Raw genomic sequence first — 23,535 nt, forward strand, 5'->3', positions numbered from 1 at the left:
CTCTCACTTCTTCCTGATTCACACACACTGTGAACAATACACAGTTTTCTTAAGAAGAGATATGTGGATCAGCTTTCCTTACTACCACAGTCAAGAACTACTCGTCTGGGCAGGAGGATCGCTTGAGCCCAGGAGTTCAAGACCAGCCTGGGCAATGTAGTGAGACCCCTGTCTCTATTTAAGAAAAAACCAACAAAGAATTACTAAAACTTTCTCTTCTCTTTCTTTTTTTTACATTCACTTTCTTGGTCCCTTGTTCTGAGCCAAATCCTCTCTGCCTTGATACATAGCACTCCTTGAACTCCTTTCTAAACAAGACCATGCCACCAGGTCGACTTGCCCCCTTCCAGATCACCACATACAACATGTTAATTACTACACTTACCTTAGCCAAAAGGCTGAGAAGCGATACAATGTATTAATCTTTCAACTGTCTCATATGACTGTGAGAAGTGATACAATGTGTTCATTAATCTTTCAACTGTCTCATATGACTGTTGACTTTCTCATACGTCTATCTCACTTTACAGATGAGAAAACCAAGGCTCTTCCTACCTCTGAGATTCATCTTGTCCCTATTCTTTCCTATTATTAGTCCAAGGATGCTAAAGATGATACCCATGGCCAATGCTAATTTGACAGGGAGTGGCTTTGTCTTGGAAACTAAAAGTAACCAAATTTGTCCCAACCGTTTTGAGACAAATGCGTATACTCCTCCCTCTACCTAGATAACACCATTCATGTCCATTCCTTGCCTGGCTAATTCCTATTCATTTTCCAGGTCTTGGCTTAGATGTCACCTCCCCCAAGAAGCCTTCTCTGGATTCCACTTTCTTGTCTATGCTGGGTAAACTCCTCATGTACTTTCTTCCCTTCCTTTCCATCCTCTCCCCTCCTTTCCTTTCCCTTCTTTCTCCCTCCCTCCCTCTCCCTTCCTTCCTTCCTTCCTTCCTCCCTCCCTCCCTCCCTCCCTCCCTCCTTCCTTCCTTCCTTTTTTTTCTTTCAAGACAGGGTCTCACTCTGTTACCCAAGCTGGAGTGCAGTCGCACGATCACAGCACTGGAGCCTTGACCTCTTGGATCAAGTGTTCCTCCCACCTCAGCCTCCTGAGTAGCTGGGACTACAGGTGCACATCACCATATCTGGCTAATTTTTGTATTTTTTGTAGAGATGGGGTTTCGCCATGTTGCCCAAGACTGGTCTCAAATTTCTGGGTTCAAGCAATCCTCTTACCTTGACCTCCCAAAGCTCTGGGATTACAGGCATGAGCCACTGGGCCTGGCTCTCACATGCTCTTAAAGTTTCTTGGCTTGAAATTGCAGCGTGCTAAGCAATAAGGAAACAAAAATTAAAGAGCAAAACTTCCAGGAGCTCCCTATAAAGCTTAAGAATAAAAGAATGAAAAAACAATGTGTGTTATTTCCTGGCTAGTGTAGTTAGGACAGGCAGAGCTCTAATGGAAAAAGGAAATAAAGGATGGTATGGGATATTCAAAGGCCTTGACAGAGGACAAAAGCTGGAGGCAAGCAAATGTTTATAAGAAACACTCGTGCTCTTCATGGATGCTTTGGATATTCCATTAAAGCTTAGAAACTTAGTTTTGAGAGAGACCAAAAATCATGTGGTGCAATTCACATCCAATGCTGGAATTATATTACTCTTAAATTTGTCAAGGTCAATGTAAGCATTATAAGCTTTGTTAATTCAATAGACATTCATTAAACACTCTTAAGTTCAAGGGAACTGAAGGTGACACAAGGTTGAAAAAGTATAAAGTGTCAGCCCTTAAGGAACTTGTCAGGTAGCCAGGTAGTGGAGAATAAATGGTCATTTATTTATCCACTTAGCAAACATTTATTTCATGCTCTATGTGCCAACACAGTATCTTGAAAGAATGGTGTTTTTGTCATCTCCATTTTATCGATGAGGAAATTGGGTCTCAGAAAGGTTAAGTAATTTCTGAGCTTGCGCAATTATGGTGTCTGGCACATTCTAAGCATCTTTTATCTGTTAGCTTATTTACTCCGCATAATCACCACCCATGAGGTAGGTACTTTTGTTAGCTTCATTTACCTATACGGAAATGTCACTCTGAAAGGGTAATTGACCCTACTAATAAATGGCAGAATCAGGATTACCTCCAGACAACCTGGTTCCAGGGTCTAGGCTCTCAACCGTCATGTTCTATTAATATATCATTAAGCCAGTCAGAGTCAAGTCAACGTATGAGGGTCATGTAACAAAAAACAATGCAAACAATAAATGGTCAATATAACTTGTGTCAGTTCTTTCAGTTTCTTTGATTTTTCTCTTCACCCCTTATTGTCCAGTTAACTCCATTACCAAAAATAAATTGCAGAGAAGGAAAATGGCACAATGATGTGGGGGTCATTTTGGCAACAGGTTGGGAAAATATTGCTTTGAGTGTGGGCTTCTACCCTCGGTTAACTGCAGGCTTCTAACTCTCTGAAATGTGCACATTTTAGTGTGGATGAGCTTCTTTGCATCTTTCTGGGAGAAGTTCTACAGCTTTCTTAGATTTCCCTGTGACCCATAAAAGACTTAAAAAAAAAAAGACCAATTATTAGCCCACTGAAAGCCAATGGAACATTAGGCATGTCAATATTTTATTATTAAAAAATCTATAAATGCTATGGAGGAGGCGTTAAAATATTTAGAACAACCCTGTGGTGACACAGAAAATGTTGATGCTATAATGCCAATAACAATTTGAAAGTGCTATGTCCACTTTCTCAACTCTGATTACCTCCTTAATCCATGCATATTTTTGCTTCCTTTCTCCAACTAGACTGTACTTATCAAGGTCACCAGTGACCTTCACCTTGTCAGATCCAGCAACCACTTCTCTATCCTCGAACTTGCAGTATAGTTGGCCACCAGCTCTGCTTCCATGCCGTAACTAGTCTGTTTCTACCTTACTGGCTCTCTTTCCCAGTCACAAATGCCTCACACTTGAGGTATTTAGGTGTATTTAAGTCACGTCTGCAGCCCAGACTGCTACAGTGAGCTGTGTACAACAATGTATCCAATTGTCTACTTAACATCACTCCTTGACTGAAATGTAAGCATCTTAGACTAAGTATTTCCAGTCTGGGCGTGGTGGCTCACCCCTGTAATCCCAGCACTTTGGGAGGTCAAGGCAAGAGGACTGCTTGAGTCCAGAAGTTTGATACCAGCCTGGGCAATATAGCAAGATCCCATCTCTACAAATAATAATAATAATAATACTAATAAAAGAGCCGGGTGTGGTTGTGCATGTCTCTAGCCCTAGTACTTGGGAGGCTGAGGTGGGAGGCTCACTGTAGCCCAGGAATTGGAGGCTGTGAATATTTTCAAATAATTATTAATACTATTATTGCCTTTCTCGTTCGGCTCCCAGAACAGTACCTGGTCCACAGAGGACTCTCAAGAAATAGTTGCTGAATGAACGAATGAATGTAAAATGGGGTAATTATATTTTTAAATTATTTTTAAAAATTGTACATATATATATAACTGTACAATTTAACAACATGCTATGCGTAGACATTAAAGTGGTGGGAAAAACACCGAACATTAACAGTGGTTGTGCATGAAATTAAAAGATTTTTCTTGGCCGGGAGTGGTGGCTCACGCTTGTAATCCCAGCACTTTGGGAGGCCGAGGCAGGCGGATCACGAGGTCAGGAGATCGAGACCACGGTGAAACCCCCGTCTCTACTAAAAATACAAAAAAAAAATTAGCCGGGCGTGGTGGCGGGCGCCTGTAGTCCCAGCTACTCGGAGAGGCTGAGGCAGGAGAATGGCGTGAACCCGCGAGGCGGAGCTTGCAGTGAGCCGAGATTGCGCCACTGCACTCCAGCCTGGGCGACAGAGGGAGACTCCGTCTCAAAAAAAAAAAAAAAAAAAAAAAAAAATTTCTTTAAAACTCCTTCTCTATTTTTCAATTTTATTTACAGCGTAGTGGTTAAGAATACCAAAATTTAGAGTCTGAAGACTGCCATTTACCAGCTGCACAACCTTGGTTTCCTCTTGTGTCAAATTGTGTTAAAAATATACACAGTACCGGCCGGGCGAGGGGGCTCACACCTGTAATCCCAGCACTTTGGGAAGCCAAGGCGGGCGGATTGCCTGAGTTTAGGAGTTCGCGACCAGTCTGGGAAACAAGGTGAAACCCCGTCTCTACTAAAATACAAAAAAAATTATCCGGGCGTGGCGGCGGGTACCTGTAGTCCCAGCTACTTTGGACGCTGAGGCAGGAGAACTGCTTGAACCCGGGAGGCGGAGATTGCAGTGAGCCGAGATCGCGCCACTGCACTCCAGCCTGGGCGACACAGTGAGACTCCGTCTCAAAAAAAAAAGTATATATCTATCTATAGATAGATAGATATATAGATAGACGCAGTACCTCCTTTGTATTAACATCCCTAATAAGCTTTACTGTGAAATTATGGATGAAAGGATCTTTGCACGGTGCAGGGTACATAGTGAGGGACAGTAATGTTAGTTGATAATGATGACAGGTATGTTTTATTTTATAATGAAAATACATTTGTCTTCTAAACCTTTACCAAAGGGAGTGAAAAGAACACCTCACCCAAACGCCAGCCCTTTTGTGCGCAGCCCCGCCTCCTGTAGGCCCCCGCCAAAGGGTGCGCCTGCGCGGTTCTTTTTTTATCCACGTGACCCACTCAGGCTTCTCCTTGTCTCCAACATGGCGGCGCCCAGGGGCTCAAGCCGCACGTGAGAAAGTCTGGGCATCTGGGAATCGGAGAGTACTGCCTGTGAGCCACTTTCCCCTCCTTACTGTCGGTTGCATCCCTTCGACCCTCCCGAGGCCGTCGCGGGCCACTGCCCCTCTGCAGCCATGAAGACAAAGCCCGTTTCCCACAAGACCAAGAACACCTACCGGGTGAGCGCGGGAGCTCGGGCAGGGAGCCGCGGGTCTCCGCTGCCTCAGTCGTGAGACAGGCTCTGAGCGAGACTCCAGGGGCCTCAGACTTCTAGGCCGAGTGTGTCACTTGCCTGGAGGCTCCGGCGAAAGAGGGAGACACTGGATGTAGTAAACATGGGTTGGGGGAGGAAAGAAGTCTGGACAGCAAGTTTCACCCATGTTTTGTGGGGTCTGGCCAGTCCTGGGAATTTCTTGTAGTCCAAAATTAAATTCACTATTCCAGGAGATTGCTTAGGACCGATTCCCCCCTGCTCTTTTATCTTTAAAGACCGAACTGGGCGAGCCGGCTGGCGGTGAGTGATTCCCAGCTAAGGGCAAATATACAGCGCTTTCTCTGTTTGCCCCTTGATAGATTGTTCCCAGGTCTTCGTTAGGATACAATCATAGGTCTGTATATGTTTAAAAACACTTTTACTGCAGCGACTTTGCTAGATCCCCATGCTTATGGGAGGGTATGAAACCTAATAGATCTAGCGAGACTAATTGCCAGCATCCACCTAGGCTCACCAGTCTAGCAATGGAAATTTTATTTGAAATGACATAGCTGAGAGAAATTATCCAAACATATAGAAGTATTCATTATCTTTGAACAGTGATGCAGTACATTTGTTTATGGCCCAATGTTTTTCAGTTTTTTTTTCCCCACTTATCCTTTGTGATTAGAGATGCCTACATGCAGCATTCAAATAGATATTAAAGATCTGATAAATATTAAATAATTGTGTATCTTAAATATACTTTCCCTTCCAGTTTCTTACATTTGCTGAACGACTGGGGAATGTGAATATTGATATTATTCACCGGATTGATAGAACTTCAAGCTATGAGGAGGTAAGAGAATGTGATACTAGCCAATCTTCAAGTGTTCATGATGTTTTAGTTTCTTCTGTTAGTAGAAGTGAATTGTTTTTCAAGGTATTCCTTTTTGGACATGAAATGCTTTAGACCTGTGCTGTTTCATACAGTAGCCACATAAGACAAATTGGATTTAAAGTAAATTAAAAATTTGAGTGCTCAAATGTGGCTAGTTGCTAACATATTGAATAAATATAGAATTGGAACATTTTCATCTTTGCAGAAAGTTCTATTGGGTGAAGCTCTATTAGACAATTGACTTGACTTTCAGCTAGCTTTGTGATTCTAGCCTCTCCCTTTCCCTTATGCATTCCAAGCACTGCTGCAGATCCATATTCCTGAAGCTATAACTTTAAAGTGATTTTGAGCAAGCCGTTTTCCCGGGGCTTAATTTTCTCCTTTATAAAAATAAAGGGGCTAGACTACATAATATTTTCCAGTTCTAACCATACTCTGACTCTGTCATCCCTTTATTTTATTTTTATTTATTTATTTATTTATTTATTTTTTGAGATGGAGTCTCGCTGTGTCTCCAGGTTGGAGTGCAGTGGCGTGATCTTGGCTCACTGCAATCTCCGCCTCCCAGGTTTAAGCGATTCTCCTGCCTCAGCCTCCCGAGTAGCTGGGATTACAGGTGTGTGCCACCACACCCAGCTAATTTTTGCATTTTTAGTAGAGACGAGGTTTCACCACGTTGGCCAGGATGGTCTCAATCTCCTGACCTCGTGATCTGCTCGCCTCGGCCTCCGAAAGTGCTGGGATCACAGGTGTGAGCCACCACGCCCAGCCTTGTCATCCCTTTGTGCAGAAGTCTTTTTCTGCATCATGTCATTATTCCTCCAGCATTTTAAGGTCCTGTGTAACATGCCTATACCTTGGAGATCCGATCTCACTTCTTAATATTCTTCTTTACTATAATCAGACTCTAATCACTGTTGTCTTTGAATGCATTATCTCCACTGTGTAGATTCAACATGTTAAATGATGTTGTCTAGGTGAGCACATTGTGCTTTGGGAACTCATAGTAAAGGGAACCTAACCTATATTCTTTAGGAGTGTCAAAAAGGGTGATCTAGACGAGGCGACACCTGAATTACATCTTGTTTATATAGGTTTTAACATGGTAAAGAGGACAGGAAAGGCTGTTTCAGGCTGAGGGAGAAGCCTATATAAAGGAACAGAAGCTAGAGAATGCATGTCACATTCAAGAAACTGCAAAGCAGTCCAGTGTGGTTATAGGTGTGTATAGGGTGTTTTTTTGTATTCATGGTGACTGGGATGGGGCAAGGGGGCAGCTGGTGAGATAAAGCTGGAGAGGTAGGCAAGGATCATAAAGGGCTTCATATGTCAAGCTAAGTTTGGGTTTTATCCTGAAGCCATAGGGACTTAGAGTTCTAGGACTGTAAGCAGGGGAATGAATGACATGATCAGGTTTAAATTTCCAATCTCTGGCTTTAGTGTAGAGAAAAGAACAGGACTGCAGTCCTGCATCATGTCATGATTCCTCTGCTAGCCTTTTAAGGTCCGGTGTAACATGCCTTTAACTTGGATATCTAATCTCAGTTGTCCAGTTGTGAGGATTTGGCTGTCATCTAAGTAAGAAATGATTATGGTAGCAGGTATCAAGATAGAGAGAAGTGAAAGATTCCAGAGATATTGAGGAAGTAGAATGAATGGATAGGACTTGTGACCTACTGGGTTTGCAGCAAGGAAGATAATGAGGTTAAGGCTGAATGGTTGAGGATGTTACTCATCAAGATATATTTATAGGTAAAGGAGCACAAGGTTGTAAAGATAAGATAATTAGTTCCATTTGGGGCTTGAGTTTGAAATATCTGTGGCCATCCAAATGATAGTGTCCAAAAGATGTTTGTATATATGGATCTGGAGTATAGGTGACTTCAGAGGTGAAATTACAGATTTGGCATTTAGAATATGATTAATAGTTTAAGCCACAGGAGAGGTTGAAAGTATCAAGAGGTAGTGTTAAGGAGGCAGAGAAGACAGACTGAAATTAGAATCCTGGACTGGATGGTCCAGAATGGCCTCTGTCACGTGTCTGGCAGTTGGCTGTGGCTTATTGATCTTGGTTCTTTTCATGGCTTCTTATTCCCCAGTAAGCTAGACTAGGCGTCTTTTCATGGTGGCAGAATCTTTTCAAGAGAGAGAAGGCAGAAGCTGTCAAGGCCTCATAAAGTTTTGCTTTAGTCATCAGAGTCACTTTCATTGCATGTTATTAGTTAAAGCAAGTCAGGAGGCCAGGCCAGATTCAAAGGGTGAGGAAATAGACTCCATCTCATGGTGAAAGAAGCTCCAGAGTTACCTTGCAAAAGGACGCGACATGGTCTCTCACACATAGCTGACATATCAGGTCTGTGCTAGGCTAGAAATGCGTTCTGCATTTAAGTTTTAAACTGTGTGGCATATTTTCCTTCTGCCTTAAAGGACATGAAAATGCCTTAAAGGACGTGAAAACAACAACAAAAACATTTTTAATATTTTTAGTTTTGAAAAATAGAAATAGGATCTCGTGTTGTTGCCTAGGCTAGTTTCAAACTCCTGGACTCAAATGCTCTTCCTGCCTCAGCCTCCCAGTGTTGGGATTACAGGCGTGAGCCATTGTCCCCAGTCTAAAACAAAATTTAATGAGATTCTCTTTCTTTTCTGCCTTTTTTTTTTTAATTTTTAGTTTTTAATTTTTGTGGTTACATAGTATCTATTCTGCCTAACTATTGATTTTAAAGATTTCCAAAGAACAGTTTAAGGATTTTTTTTTTTTTTTGAGATTGTAGATTTGGCATGCTGTTTGCATGTGTGCTTATGTGTTTATTCTCTCTTTTTTCTCTCTCTCTATTAACACATATTTGTATTTTTATTTTTATTTCAACTTTGATTTTAGATACAGGGGGTACCTGTGCAGGTTTGTTACATGGGAATATTGTATGATGCTGAGGTTTGGAGTATGGATCCTGTTACCCAGGTAGTGAGCATAGTACCCAACAGGTAGTTTTTTTTAGCCCATCCCCACTTCCTCCACCCTCTAGTAATCCATGGTGTTCATTGTTCTTATATTTATGTCTATGTGTACTCAATATTTAGCTCCCACTTATAAGTCAGAACATGCAGTATTTGGTTTTCTGTTCCTATGTTAACTTGCTTAGTATTATGGACTCCAGCTGTATCCATGTTGCTGCAAAGGACGTGATTTCATTCTTTTTTAAGGCATATAGTATTCCATGGTGTATATGTACTGTATTTTCTTTATCCAGTCTACTATTAATGGACACCTGGGGTAATTCAATGTCTTTGCTATCGTGGATAGTGCAGAGATGAACATACGAATGCATGTATCTTTTTGGTAGAATGATTGTTTTGGGGGGTATGCATTTATTTATACATCTATACACACACACACATACATGCATGCATGTATACATGTCATACATGTATGATAATTTATTGGCTTTAACTTTCAAAGTACAAAGTAATTGATACCATGTTAACAAGTTAAGTAACATAGTGGTAAACTTATGAAAAGCCCATTATCTCACTCCTCCCACCCATAATTCCCAAGGAAGCCAACACTGACAGTTCAGTATAGTTGTATTCTTCCATACTGTCGTCTCATGTTTGTATGTACAAACATTTATAGAGGGTTTTTTGTTTTTGTTTTTTAAGGAAAATTGAATCCTACCATACCCTCTCACTGCATAACTTGCTTTTATCATTTTGGGGGCATATCATCCGTGTAATTCTAGTTCAATAGAGATATAACTCTTTTTAGTAGCCACATAATATGCCTTACTATATATAGACCACAGGATATTCCAACCATTTTCCTAATGTCGGATATTTTAGCCTGTTTAATGTTTCCCCACACTGTAGTTAAGCTGAATAAACATCTTTTACTTATAGGCTTGCAAACTTTATAAGAACTACCTGTAGGGTCAAATAGCATAACTATTTTGAATTTTAGTAGGAATGCCATATTACTTCTTCATAAGGTTGTACTAATTCATATTTCTAAAAGCAGATTGAAGGAACTGTAAAGAACCAACACCTTTTTCTTTGCCTAAAATTATAAAAAAACACAGAAAACAATTTTCCCTTAGTGGACAATATATATAGGCTCCAGAAAATTATTTGCTGCAACCAAATCAACAAAACAATATTTTATAAGTGGTCTATTGATAACTTCTGATTGCTTTTTAAAGTGTGTTACTTAATGGCCTGTTTTAAAAAACTAAAAGGAGTTCCTAAACTCTTCAGTATCATTGTCTTAAGATATTAATATATCATTATTCTATTTACCTTGATCATTGCCTTCTTAGAGTTATTCGATTAATGGACTGCTTTAATCTTGACAGGAGGTTGAAACCTACTTTTTTGAGGGTCTGCTGAAATGGAGAGAATTAAACCTCACGGAACACTTTGGTATTTTCTATTTTGTTTCTATTTTATTCACCCATAGTTTGCACTTTATATGTTCCATACAGCTGAATAGTGGTGTGATAGAAAAGAACATATTTTTTTCCCCCCACTCAGGAAATTTTTACAAAGAAGTTATTGACAAATGCCAATCATTCAATCAGTTGGTCTATCATCAAAACGAGATAGTTCAGAGTTTGAAGACTCACCTGCAAGTTAAGAACAGTTTTGCCTATCAACCCCTTTTGGAGTAAGTAGCATCTTGAGAGAAAGCTTATAACTATATTTGTCTGAGTTTTAAGAAAGATTGTGTTTCAAAGCTGCATATGCCTCAGATCAGGTGCTCATAATTTAGAAACAAGAAGGATTTTCCTTTTCTGTTAGGAATGGGTACATTACCATAAAGTAGAATCTTGGGATATAATTTTGCATTTGTTATATACTAAGATAATCCCATTTTTCTTTGACACTATAGGAACAGTTGGCTACAACTTGTGATGGAATGTAACTTCTTGCCTGATTTCTTTGCTGAGGTCTTAAGATTTAAAGAATGTTATACATTTTCAGACTTGATTTAGAAGTATTTTTATTTAATTAATGCTATGATCATAGGCCACCTACTATCGTTAAGTAGATTTGCAGCGTTTTAAAAAAATCCACATAATCAGTTGCTTCTTTTTTTTAATCCAGTTTGGTTGTACAGTTGGCCCGAGATCTGCAGACGGATTTCTACCCACACTTTCCAGAGTTTTTTTTGACTATCACCTCGATCCTGGAGACTCAGGACACAGAGTTGTTAGAATGGGCTTTTACCTCGTTATCGTATCTTTATAAGTACCTGTGGAGACTGATGGTGAAGGACATGTCCAGTATATACAGGTAACCCCTTTCTCTCTCTAGTATGTTTTTTAATTGCCTGCTTCTTTTTCCCTGGCTTCTTTCTGACTCCAAACCACTTTGCCAGCTCAGTGCCTAATTGTTTCCATGTACAAAGTTGATTCTCCAGCCAAAGTGGTCCACAATCTAGTCTGTCAGTCTGAGTTGCCATGACCATCTCTCCTCTCCAGCTGCTGAAAGTTTACCCACCCATGAAGGCCTGACTTGGTCCCTACAGCCTCCACAAACAGACACCTTCACCAGAAGGATTAATAAAACTCTGTACTCTCTATCCTCTTGGCATTTTTTAACCACCTATGTCACACAACTTTTACCAGAATTGTTTGGTTATAATGTATTGCTGTCCTCTCTACACCTGGTTTAAGGGAGGTTTAAGACAGGTTAAGAACCCTGTTTTAAACATTGACATTTCCCCAGCCACTAATACTTACTAAGCTGAAAGAGACACTCAGTATTTGTGAGTAAATGTGGACAAGGAAAGAATGAATTTTGTAGTAGCCTTTTGTTTAAAGTAAGCAAAGATTTTCTTATTTTCTGTTTAAGTCTGGAGTGTGGTGGGATTTTCCACTTGGTCTTCTGGTTGTTTTCATGTTCTCTAATTGCCATGGGAATGTTTAATATCAGTCTTCAGCCCCTTACCCCCCAGTAAATGGTGTGTGCATGGTATGGGACAATAGACTTTGTTTTATGCCACCCCTTTCACTCAGCCCACACTTCTCTTTTAGGAACTTTGAATGAAGAAAGAGAAAGAAATCTTTTTCCAGCTTTTACTAGTTCCCTATGAAGCTTTTGGTAAAATATGTTAGAAACCAATATTGTTTCATTAAACAACCAGCAAGGTCTTTGGGGAATAATTGATTTTGTTTTATGACTTTGGCTGTCATAAAAGCTGCCACTTTTATGTCTCCTAAGTCAGACTCTTCAGTTCTAAATTTATTTGCTTTCAGTATTACAACTTCAATAGCCTGGCTATTTTCACTTGTATTACTGAAACTGAACTCAACTCTTTACTGTTAAATCAACTCCTCTTATCTGTACATTCATTCAAGTGTTCAGCAAATAGGTATTGAGTGTCTGCCATATGCCAGGCCCTGTTTGGTTGCCCATTGTCTGTCATTAATACTAACATTCTTCCTGTCTCTGAGTTTTGGCATATCAGAGGCATCACTAACCCAGTTGTCTTCAGAGGTGTCCAAATCCTCTTGATTCTGTCATTCACGCATTTGCTCAGTGAGTATTTATTGGACACTGTCTGTATGTCAGGCACTTGAGATACAGTCACAGATAAAACAGATAAAAATCCCTCTTTTCACAAAGTTTACATTTTAGCAGGGGGAGAACATCTTGGGCACATGCCCAGCAAGAAGTCGTGGGTGGCCGAGCAGGCTGTATAAGGGTGAGAGTAGCTAAGCGATGTCAGAGAAGCAGTAGTCAGGGGCCAGATCATCCAGGGCCCTGTGGACTGCTGTAAGGTCTCCAGCTTCATTGAGGGGACTCCTGAAATGTCTACTGGGTTCATCCCTTGCCATTTCCCTCTCCTTCCAGTCTCTTTCATGCCTGTTAGCCCAAGCTTATATGACTTGAGCAGCTTTCTGACTGAATTACCAGACTCTTCTTTCCTCCTTTATGTTATCCTGTATATTGCTGCCAAATTAGTCTTTCTGGAAATAGTCATTTCTCATTCGGCCAACATTTATTAGTACCTGCTGTCAGCAAGGAACTATTAGGTACTGGGGTTATGAGAAAATTGGAGAGATATATTCCATACCCTTCTATCATTAGGGAGACCAAATTTAACAATGTGATTATATATAAGTAGTTATTTAGTTATAGATGCATGGCTGCCTGACCTTGAGCAAGTTGCTTATGCTTTCTGCCTCACTTTCATTATCTGTAGAATGGGGGGATTATAATAGTACCCATCCCATAGAGTTATTGTGCTGATTAAATGGAGTAACACAGAGTAAGTGCTTATATAGATGTAAGCTAGACCTGTCTACCTGACCAAGTTTAACCATAACTGCCCTCCTCTACTATATCATCTTTCCTCTTTCAGATGGCCAGCCTCCTTGTCATGACCATGATCATTTCCACCTGCCTCATCTTTGCTCTTGCTTTTATACCAATAATATGGACTGCAGTCCCCACCTAATTCTTCTTTCATTCAGAGCTCATTACAAATTTCAACTTTTCCTGGAGTCTTGTTTGTAAAACCAGTACCACCAGTCCTAGGGCTCTTCATGTCTGTGGTCAAGTCTTCTTTCAACATGTGGGTATCTCCATAAATGAATGAGATTTCAAATTTGTTTGATACCTGCTGTGTATTCCTTGCATACCTAGCACATTGTTGCCCATATTGTTGACATGTAGTATGTATTTATTAAAATTATATGATTAATGAAATATATCTTATTTTTTTCATGTATAGCATGTACAGCACACTCCTGGCTCATAAAAAACTACATATAAGAAATTTTGCTGCTGAAAGTTTTACTTTTTTGATGAGAAAGGTTAGTCTGGTATTTTATCTGTTTGTTGCTAATCATCAAGAATCTGATGAATAGGCCAGGCGTGGTGGCTCACACCTGTAATCCCAACACTTTGGGAGGCCAAGGCAGGTGGATCACCTGAGGTCAGGAGTTGGAGACCAGCCTGACCAACATGGCAAAACCCCGTCTCTACTAAAAATGCAAAAATTAGCTGGGCATGGTGGTGTGCACCTGTATTCTCAGCTACTCGGGAGGTTGAGACATGAGAATTGCTTGAGCCCAGCAGGCAGAAGTTGCAGTGAGCTGAGATCACACCACTGCACTCCAGCCTGGGCGACAGAGTAAGACTCCATATCACACACACACACACACACACACACACACACATACACACACACTAGTAATAATAATAATCTGATGAATAGAAGTAGATATCTTTTAAAAATGTGGTTATTATGGGCTAATTTTTTCTATGTATCTATATATATACTTAACAGAAATCTGTTACTATTTTGAATTTATCTCACAGTAAGACTTATTTGTTGCTCACAAATTGATATGATCTAAGTAGGGTCACTATTGTATTATTATTTAGGTTTGTGATAGCTTTCAGTGTGTATATATTAAAAATGCTCTCTAATTCAAGTCAGTAAATACATGAACTGTGACATTAATAAGAACTTTTCTAATAGTTTCCTGGAAGTAACTGGTAGCATGGTGTCATTTGTGTTTGTATAAAATATTCATAGTAAATTTTAGAGGGTTTTTGTAATAAAACAAAAACATTAATATTAAATTTTTTATTTCATAAAATACAAATATTTTACTGTATACAATACAAAATACAAATGTATTTACTTTAAAAGATAGAATTGACTTCTGTAGTTTCTTTGTAGTACATATCTTCCCGTATTACCAATGAATTCACTCTTTTGTGTGACATTCCAAGTGAGAATACACTATTAGAGTAGTTTGAAATAATTACAAATGTCTGTTCCTTTCACAATTTTTTCTTAAGTATATTTAAATAAGAATATGTAGAATAGCAAATGAGAGTTCTTCATTTGGATATGTTTATGTTTGTGAATATAATTTTCCATTTCTACTTTATATTTTAGGCCTCTGATAAAAATGCACTTTTCAATTTAATGTTTCTTGATCTTGATAAACATCCAGAAAAAGTTGAAGGTGTTGGACAGTTGCTCTTTGAAATGTGCAAAGGAGTTAGAAATATGTTTCACTCCTGTACAGGCCAGGTACACAACGGGGAGGGGTGCTTAGAGTCTATGTGGATGGATGAAACAGAAAGTAGAAAAGAATGAGGCAAATGATGTGGAGGGAAGACAGCCTAGAGTAGATAGAAAGCACTAGATGGGGAATGTTGGGTGTTCAGTAACAATGCTTACCCAGTGTAGGCCTTGGACAGTGAGATGTTACTTACAGAGTCATTGATGTCTTCTTTATTTTGGATGCTAGGGGGTAAGATAAATTGATTAATGGGCAAGGGCAGGTGGGGAGGGAACTGTTGTAATGATAAAATTCCCATCCTAGTTTAGAAGTTCCTTCTGGGACACATTATTAACCATCAAAGTTGCCATATCCTTGACTATTCCAGACCTGATTTTTAAGGTAGCTAATGTAATCAGAGTGGTGACTCCCAAAGCAATACTTGAAAATAAGAGTTTATATATTAATGTTAATGACTTGTGTTCCCACAGGCAGTGAAGCTAATTTTGCGAAAGCTAGGACCAGTCACTGAAACAGAAACTCAACTACCATGGATGTTAATTGGAGAAACACTCAAAAACATGGTCAAACCCACTGTATCCTACATCTCCAAGGAACATTTTGGTACATTTTTTGAATGTTTGCAAGTGAGTTCTAATCTTTAAAGATGGGTTTTTGATAAGGAGTCTAAGAATTTACTGTTTCTGCTCTCAGTTTTGCAAAGTACTCCTAGAAGTTATATTTTATAATTGTTTTATTTATACTTCTATACACATATTAAAATTTTCCTTCCCTCTGCCCCCTGTGCTATTTTTTATTTGATATGTTATCTTGAGATGCAGTAGAAGGCTCTGGAGCCAGACTGCCTATTTGAATCTTGACCCTTCCACTTACGGCTAGTGTGACCTGGGAAAATTATTTGAAATCTCGATTACCCAGTCTCTTCAGATAATAAATGGGAGTAGTAATATTCTCTCCCTCGGGGTTGCTGTGAGGATGATGAGTGAATACTTGTAAAGAACTTAGAATGGGCCGGGCACAGTGGCTCACGCCTGTAATCCCAGCACTTTGGGAGGCCGAGGTGGGTGGATCACCTGAGGTGGGGAGTTCGAGACCAGCCTGACTAACATGGAGAAACCCTGTGTCTACTAAAAATACAAAATGGCGCAATCCTGTAATCCCAGCTACTTGGGAGGCTGAGGCAGGAGAATCACTTGAACCTGGGAGGCAGAGGTTGCGGTGAGCCGAGATTGCGCCATTGCACTCCAGCCTGGGCAACAAGAGTGAAACTCCGTCTCAGAAAAAAAAAAAAGACTTAGAACAATGCACTCAGCCAATGTTAGCTGTTATCATTAGTGACTCCTGGTAAATGTATCTTTTTCTTCCAAAGCAAAAGAATGGGAAAAGTTGAACTGTCCCACAGTTTTTGTTATTGGATTAACAATTGAGTTTGATACTTTATAGTTATTCTCTCTGTTAAATTCTTTGTTTGCAGGAATCACTCTTGGATCTACATACAAAAGTAACAAAAACTAACTGTTGTGAAAGTTCTGAACAGATTAAAAGGTTGTTGGAAACATACCTTATACTTGTAAAACATGGAAGTGGGACAAAGATAACCACGCCTGCTGATGTCTGTAAGGTGAGTTCCCAACTTAATATGCTCGAGAGTCTTTTTTAAAAGCTGATTGCTGAGTATGCATTGTTTTTTCTTTTTGCAGGTGTTATCTCAAACACTGCAAGTAGCCAGTCTCTCCACATCTTGCTGGGAGACCCTCTTGGATGTAATTTCTGCTTTGATCCTGGGTGAAAATGTTTCCTTGCCAGAGACGCTCATCAAAGAAACCATAGGAAAAGTAATTTACTTCAACAAATATTAATTTAGCAGTTAATATGTTTAGCACTGAGTAAACCTTCTGAGGAATACAAGTGAAGTGTGACAAAGGCTCTGCCCTCAAGGAATTTATAATCTTGTTAAGGAAATGGGAATTGCATGCAGTAATGTAAATAAGCAAAATAAAGTGTGATAAAAGCTAAATTTATATAGCAAATGAGCAAAATAAAGTGTGGCAAAAGCTAAATCTATACATACCCTGCAAATATGTAGAGCTTACTATGTGCTGGGTATGAGCTGGGTATTCCAGGGTGAATAGTGATGCCTGCAGGTTTTGATAGTTGTTGGAGAAATGGAGCCTGGAACCGAGTAGTTACAGTCTAACGAATGTGTCTATTGGAGATATATTGAATTATAACTATTAATTCTGCTTGGGGTTGAGGAACAGAGAAAGCTTTTCAAAGGACTTGTATTTGGGATAGTCTTTGAAGGTTGAAAAGCAGTCTGCCAGTCAGAAGTGGGGTTAAAAATACTAAGAGAGGGAACAGGAAAGACATGTGTTCATAAATGTTTGCAGTCTGAGCACATGGACACATGATATGACATGATATCAGCAAAGCTCTGGCTTGGCTTTGAAAAGTTAGGTTGGGTTTTATCCTGCATTAGTGGAGGACCCTGAAAGAATTCCAAGCAGGGGTATGATTTGATAAGATTTGCATTTTAGTGAATTTGGAAGTGGGATTGAAAATAGAAAAGTTGGTTGAGTTCTTTCTAGCTTAATGGAGCACAGTAGTACACTTTGAGGGAAGGTATACAATCATGCTGTTTGCCGTTTCATAATTCACTGTAGCTGGGCAAGAGTTGAGCAGCCTTTAGGCAGAGCCCTGTGTAATCAGCAGAAGCCCTTTGTATCTGTGGAAGCGCCTTTGGAGAAGGCCGGGCAACTGGACAGAGCACTGAGTGAAATGTGCCTGCCATTCCCTTCTATAGCTGCTTGCTGCGGGGATGGGGAAAGTACTCTCTGTATACTTACCTTGATATTTTTTACCTTGGTCACAGATATTTGAGAGCAGATTTGAAAAACATTTAATTTTCAGTTTTTCTGAAGTCATGTTTGCCATGAAGCAGTTTGAGCAGGTAAGCAAGATACTAAGTTTGGAGTATTTTTAAAAACAAATCTGTCAGGAAAAAACGATCAAATTTGAAATCCTGTTATTTCTGTTTGTTTTTTGAGAGGAACAGGATAAGTGCTTGTTTTAGTCAATATGTTTTTTAAATAAATTATATTCAATTCTTTTTTTTTTTTTTTTTTTTTTTTTGAGACGGAGTCTTTCTCTGTTCCCTAGGCTGGAGTGCAGTGGTGCGATCTCGGCTCACTGCAAGCTCCGCCTCCCGGGTTCACGCCATTCTCCTGCCTCAGCCTCCCAAGTAGCTGGGACTACAGGCACCCGCCAACACGCCCGGCTAATTTTTTGTATTTTTAGTAGAGACGAGGTTTCACTGTGTTAGCCAGGATGGTCTCGATCTCCTGACCTCGTGATCCGCCCGCCTCGGCCTCCCAAAGTGCTGGGATTACAGGCTTGAGCCACCGCGCCCGGCCGAATAAATTATATTCAATTCTACATTACTTGTTTTTTTAATAATCCTTTAGGTAGTTACAGAACCATGTGGTAAAATTGAAAAAACAGTTTAAGAAACTTTTATGTGAATTTGAAGCATAGAAAATAGTTTGTGAAACAACTTGCACTAGCGGAAGTTTGCAAATTGATTTCATTGCTCTAAAATAAGGTAACTGAGTGAGGGAGAAAATGTTCTTATCTAATCCTGAATTTATTTTATTTTTTTCTCTTCCTTCTCATCAAACACTTGCCCCTCCTCCTAACTAGTAACCCTACAGTATACGTCATGGAAACATATCTCTGTATCTGTCCTCTCAGTATTCTTCCTTTTAGCCTTTAATACTATATATTCTCATTTGCCTAAAAAGAACACTTTTGTACCTGTCCAAGATCTGTTTCTTTCTGCTCCATGAAGACTCTTCATCTCACTCTGTTTAACAACTGCATTTTTCCTTTCTCCCGTGTTCCCTTTGGTCTTTTTATTTTTTTAATCTTATTTTTATCCAAATACGACATATATGTATGTAGTTTAGGAAGTCAAACCAGGTTAAACGGCAGTCATTTGTTTTCTGTTCCCATCTTATTAGCAGCCATTGGGTCTAATGAGTTTTAACTATTTTTTTTTTTTTTTTTTTTTAGTGACAGAGTCTCGCTCTGTCGCCCAGGCTGGAGTGCAGTGGCACGATCTCGGCTCACTGCAACCTCTGCCTCCCGGGTTCACGCCATTCTCCTGCCTCAGCCTCCCAAGTAGCTGGGACTACAGGTGCCCACCACCACGCCTGGCTAATTTTTTGTATTTTTAGTGGAGACGGGGTTTCACCATGTTAGCCAGGATGGTCTCGATCTCCTGACCTTGTGATCCGCCTGCCTCGGCCAGCTATTTTTTTCTTATATTTACTTTATATTTTTAAATCATCTAAATATACTGCTTTACCTTGGTTTGCTAGTTTTAGTTCTCATGTGTAGACTTCCTCCTATGGCAGATGGAATTTAGTTCCTTTATACCTCTCATGTTCCCAATAGAATTATATTAGAAATTTTGGTTGAATCCATATTCACCACATACTTATATAAACAAGGAGTATTTTATGATTATATGACCTTTTTGTATACATTCTCGTTTTTTTTTTTTTTTTTTTTGTCGAGACATAGTCTCACTCTGTCACCCAGGCTGGAGTGTAGTGGTGCCATCTCTGCTCACTGCAACCTCCATCCCCTGGGTTCAAGTGATTCTCCTACTTCAGGCTCCTGAGTAGCTGGGATTACAGTCGTGCGCCCCCCACGCCCGGCTAATTTTTGTATTTTTAGTAGAGACAGGGTTTTACCATGTTGGCCAGGCTGGTCTCTAACTCCTGACCTCAGGTGATCTGCCTGCCTCGGCCTCCCAAAGTGTTGGGATTACAGGCATGAGCCACCACACCTGGCCTCATTTTTCTTAGAGTTTATAATTGCCTCATTCTTTAAAAACTGGAAATTGTTTTCTTTAAATAGCTGGCCAGTGAGTCTGTCTTCCAGCAGCTTTGTAAATGTCCTTCACATGACAAAACTGTCAGATAATTTAGCAGCTCAATTTTTCTTTTTCTTCTTTCTTGGAGACATTTCTCCTGGAGCAAGTCCAGTCTAAATGCATTGCTTTCTCTGCCCAGTGCACAAATGTTGTACTGGGACTTCCTTTTGCTTCTCTCTTGTTTCCTGGGTTCCGTGTTTTTCTCTTGTTATAGTTTAGTCTCTAATTTTGATGGAATTTATTTTTCATAATTTCCTGGGGGTGGGGAGGATTCATAGAGATAAAATATTGAGATTTAATAAATCTGAAAATGTCTTTATTCTCTCCTCACACTGCATTATTAGTAGGCAGGCTATAGAATTCTAGATTCTAAGTCATCCTTCCTCAGAGTTTTTAAGACATGGCTGCACAGTCTTTAGTTTCCATTGTTCCTATGTAGAGGTCTAATGCCATTGTGATTCTTGATCCTTTGTTTTTGGTCTAGTTTTTTGAATTATTACAGTCTTCTCTTTATTATATCTGTTAATAAGTGTGATTTTTTTTTTCTTAAATTTAGCTTTTTCTACCAAGCTTTCTGTCATATGTTGTGAATTGCTTCTTAATTGATGACGCTGTAGTCAAAGATGAAGCTCTGGCCATTCTGGCCAAGCTCATTCTGAACAAAGCAGCACCTCCCACTGCTGGCTCGATGGCAATTGAAAAGTACCCTCTGATTTTCTCACAGCAGATGGTGGGGTGAGTTCTCAGTTTTTATTCCTGTAATGATGATAAGTTTACCCATTTAAATATAATATATCAAGAATACTGTAAAAAAATGAAGATCTATATGTAACTGGAAAGATGTCCATGATAAGTTGTGTGAAAAAGGCAAGTTGTAGAGCTACACACATAGTACGTATAGTATGATCTCATTTTGCAGGGTAAAGTGTGTATGAACACAGAAAAGCATGTGGAAGGATACACAAACTTGTTAACTTTGTTTACATCAGAAGGATGGTAAGGGAAAGACAGAGGTGACTTAATTTTTTAACCATTTATTTTAAAATTATTGTAGATTCATGTGCAGTTGCAAGAAATAGTACAGAGAGGTTTTGTATACTCTTCACTCAGATTACCCCATTAGTACATCTTGCATAAGCATACTGCGATATCACAACTGTAGAATTGACATTGGTGCAATCCATCAATTTTAATCAGATATCATCAGTTGTATGTGCACTCATCTGAGTGTGTATACATATATAGATACATAGTCGTATGCAGTTGTATCACGTGTTGATTTATAACCACCACCAGAGTGAATGTCTGGAAGTGTTCCCTCACCATGAGGATTCCTCATGCTACCTTTTAATAACCACACTCCTGGCCAGGTACGGTGGCTCACGCCTGTAATCCCAGCACTTTGGGAGGCCGAGGAGGGTGGATCACGAGGTCAGGAGATTGAAACCATCCTGGCTAATATGGTGAAACCCTGTCTCTATTAAAAATACAAAAAAATTAGCCAGGCGTGGTGGCGGACGCCTGTAGTCCCAGCTACTTGGGAGGCTGGGGCAGGAGAATGGCATGAACCCGGGAGGCGGAGCTTGCAGTGAGCCAAGACTGCACTCCAGGCTAGACGACACAGCGAGACCCCGTCTCAAAAAAAAAAAAAATTACAAAAAATTAGCTGGGCGTGGTGGTGGGTGCCTATAGTCCTAGCTACTCAGGAGGCTGAGGCAGGAGAATGGCGTGAACCCGGGAGGCGGAGGTTGCAGTGAGCCAAGATTGCGCCACTACACTCCAGCCTGGGCAACAGAGCGAGACTCTATCTCAAAAAAAAAAAAAAATATTATATACCTTTGTATTGTTTCAGTTAAGTGTCATGGATTACTTTCTTAATTTCATTCAAAATGACACATCCTTTAGAAGTTAAAAACAAAGCTTATTTACATACATGAGAAGATTCATCATATCATTTCTCAAATAGTTAAGTGGGTATGTGTCTAGAAATTGTAGCTTAGGAAACCAGTTCCCTTGTCATTCCTTTGTTTTTATACTTAATCTTCTTATTTCTCTTGGAGTAGTTAGGCCTGTTGTTGTGTTTTTGGTTTGCTTTGAGGCGGAATTGATGGGCATTCCTTGAGTTTTTGCTGAATACTCGACTCTGAAACATCCATGGAGGTGGGAGTTACTGTCCCACAGTCACACAGCAGAGCTAGCTTTTGAGTTTGATCAACTTGAGATTCTGGAGGAACCTATTTTCTTTCTTAAATGTTTTATTTATTATTATTATTATTTTGAGACCAGGTCTTGCTCTGTCGCCCAGGCTGGAGTGCAGTGGCACAATCACGGCTCACTGCAGCCTCGATCTCCAGGGCCCAAGCTATTCTCTCACTTTAGCCTCCCAGGTAGCTGGAACCATAGGCACGCACCACCATGCCCAGCTAATTTTTTAATTTTTGTAGAGATGATGTCTCGCTATGTTGCCCAGGCTGGTCTCAAACTCCTGGACTCAAGTGATCTTCCTACCTTGGCCTTTCAAAGTGTTGGGGTTACAGGTTGAGCCACTGTGTTTAGCAAACTCATCTTAACACCTACTTATGTCTTCTGTATACCTTACAAATTGCTTCTCTATTAAAATATGCCAACAGAATCTTGTTGGTTTTTAAATGTATTGAATTCTGATTCCTGAGGAATGGGTAGTGAGTAACTCCAATAGACTTATTCCTTTGAAACTTTTCCCTTGATTTGTCAACACCCAAGCCCATCTCCAACAGGCAGATTCCTTGCACATGCCAAAACTGGGTTCTGTGCAGGGGGAGTGAAGCTGCTTTGTTGTTTGGCTTCCATGAGGTGAAGCTAAGGGACTGACTGAGACTGGGCGTCAGACTTTCTTACCCCATCATCTCAGCCATCTCAGATCCTCCCAGGAAGGTGATGTGTTAAATAAATAAATTTCGATGTGCTAACTTATGGCAAGTTCTTCCACTTCTGTGTTTCGTTCTCTGCAAAAACACCCCTCAGCCACCCCCCACAGAGATATGGTATGTGTGAATGGTCACCTTTGTTTTGATTCCTTCTATGAAGATTTTAAAATCATAGTTTGAATATTACTAGTAACACTCTATCTACCCATCTCACTGTTTGCTGTGGGAAAAAATAAAGATAATACATGTGAAAAGACTCTTTAGGAGATAAACTTATTGTCATTTGACAACTACTTACAGTATCAGGCACTGGATATTGGGATGCAACAAGGAATAAGAAAAAAGTTCCTTCTTTTGGGGAAAGGAATGTGGTGAAACAGATAAGCAAATAAGCGAGATGATTTCAGATCATGATAAAAGATGACAAAGCAGTATTGAGAGGGAGAGTAGTGGAGAGGGGTCACTACTCCTTTCCAGAGAGGGGACGTTTGGTCCAATTTTAAGCTGGGAAGGATCCAGCCTTGCAAAGATTTCAGTGAGAGACTCTCCAGACAGAAGGAAAAGTTAACTGCAGAGACTCTGGGACAGGAATAAGCTCATCACGTTTGAAGTACAGAAAGAAAACCTCTGTGGGTAAAGAGCAAGGAGGAGATTGAGATGAGAGGAGATTGAGGTGGACGAGGGTCAAATCACAGAGGGCCTTACAGGATGACGTAAGGAGTATGGACTTCATTGGTGGAGCCATTGGCAGGTCTGGAAAACAGGAATGATGTGGCAACTAATGACTCACTTTTGTTTTTTAAAGCATCTCAATATTTTG

General features: G+C 40.0%; 1 protein-coding gene across 1 annotated transcript in view; it reads left to right on the forward strand.

The window, feature by feature from the left end:
- The first annotated feature begins 4,675 nt into the window (after window positions 1-4,675).
- Window positions 4,676-23,535, forward strand: part of UTP20 (UTP20 small subunit processome component) — a 108,526-nt gene continuing 89,666 nt past the window's right edge. The window contains exons 1-12 of the mRNA XM_055235917.2: window positions 4,676-4,911; window positions 5,704-5,784; window positions 10,176-10,242; window positions 10,354-10,486; window positions 10,927-11,115; window positions 13,562-13,643; window positions 14,741-14,878; window positions 15,341-15,496; window positions 16,345-16,491; window positions 16,571-16,705; window positions 17,743-17,820; window positions 20,366-20,544. Of these exons, the coding sequence (XP_055091892.1) occupies window positions 4,867-4,911; window positions 5,704-5,784; window positions 10,176-10,242; window positions 10,354-10,486; window positions 10,927-11,115; window positions 13,562-13,643; window positions 14,741-14,878; window positions 15,341-15,496; window positions 16,345-16,491; window positions 16,571-16,705; window positions 17,743-17,820; window positions 20,366-20,544 (1,430 nt within the window). The 5' untranslated portion in view covers window positions 4,676-4,866. The remainder of the gene's footprint in view (window positions 4,912-5,703; window positions 5,785-10,175; window positions 10,243-10,353; window positions 10,487-10,926; window positions 11,116-13,561; window positions 13,644-14,740; window positions 14,879-15,340; window positions 15,497-16,344; window positions 16,492-16,570; window positions 16,706-17,742; window positions 17,821-20,365; window positions 20,545-23,535) is intronic.

Source organism: Symphalangus syndactylus, chromosome 13, assembly GCF_028878055.3.
Source record: "Symphalangus syndactylus isolate Jambi chromosome 13, NHGRI_mSymSyn1-v2.1_pri, whole genome shotgun sequence".
NCBI classification, from domain to species: domain Eukaryota; kingdom Metazoa; phylum Chordata; class Mammalia; order Primates; family Hylobatidae; genus Symphalangus; species Symphalangus syndactylus.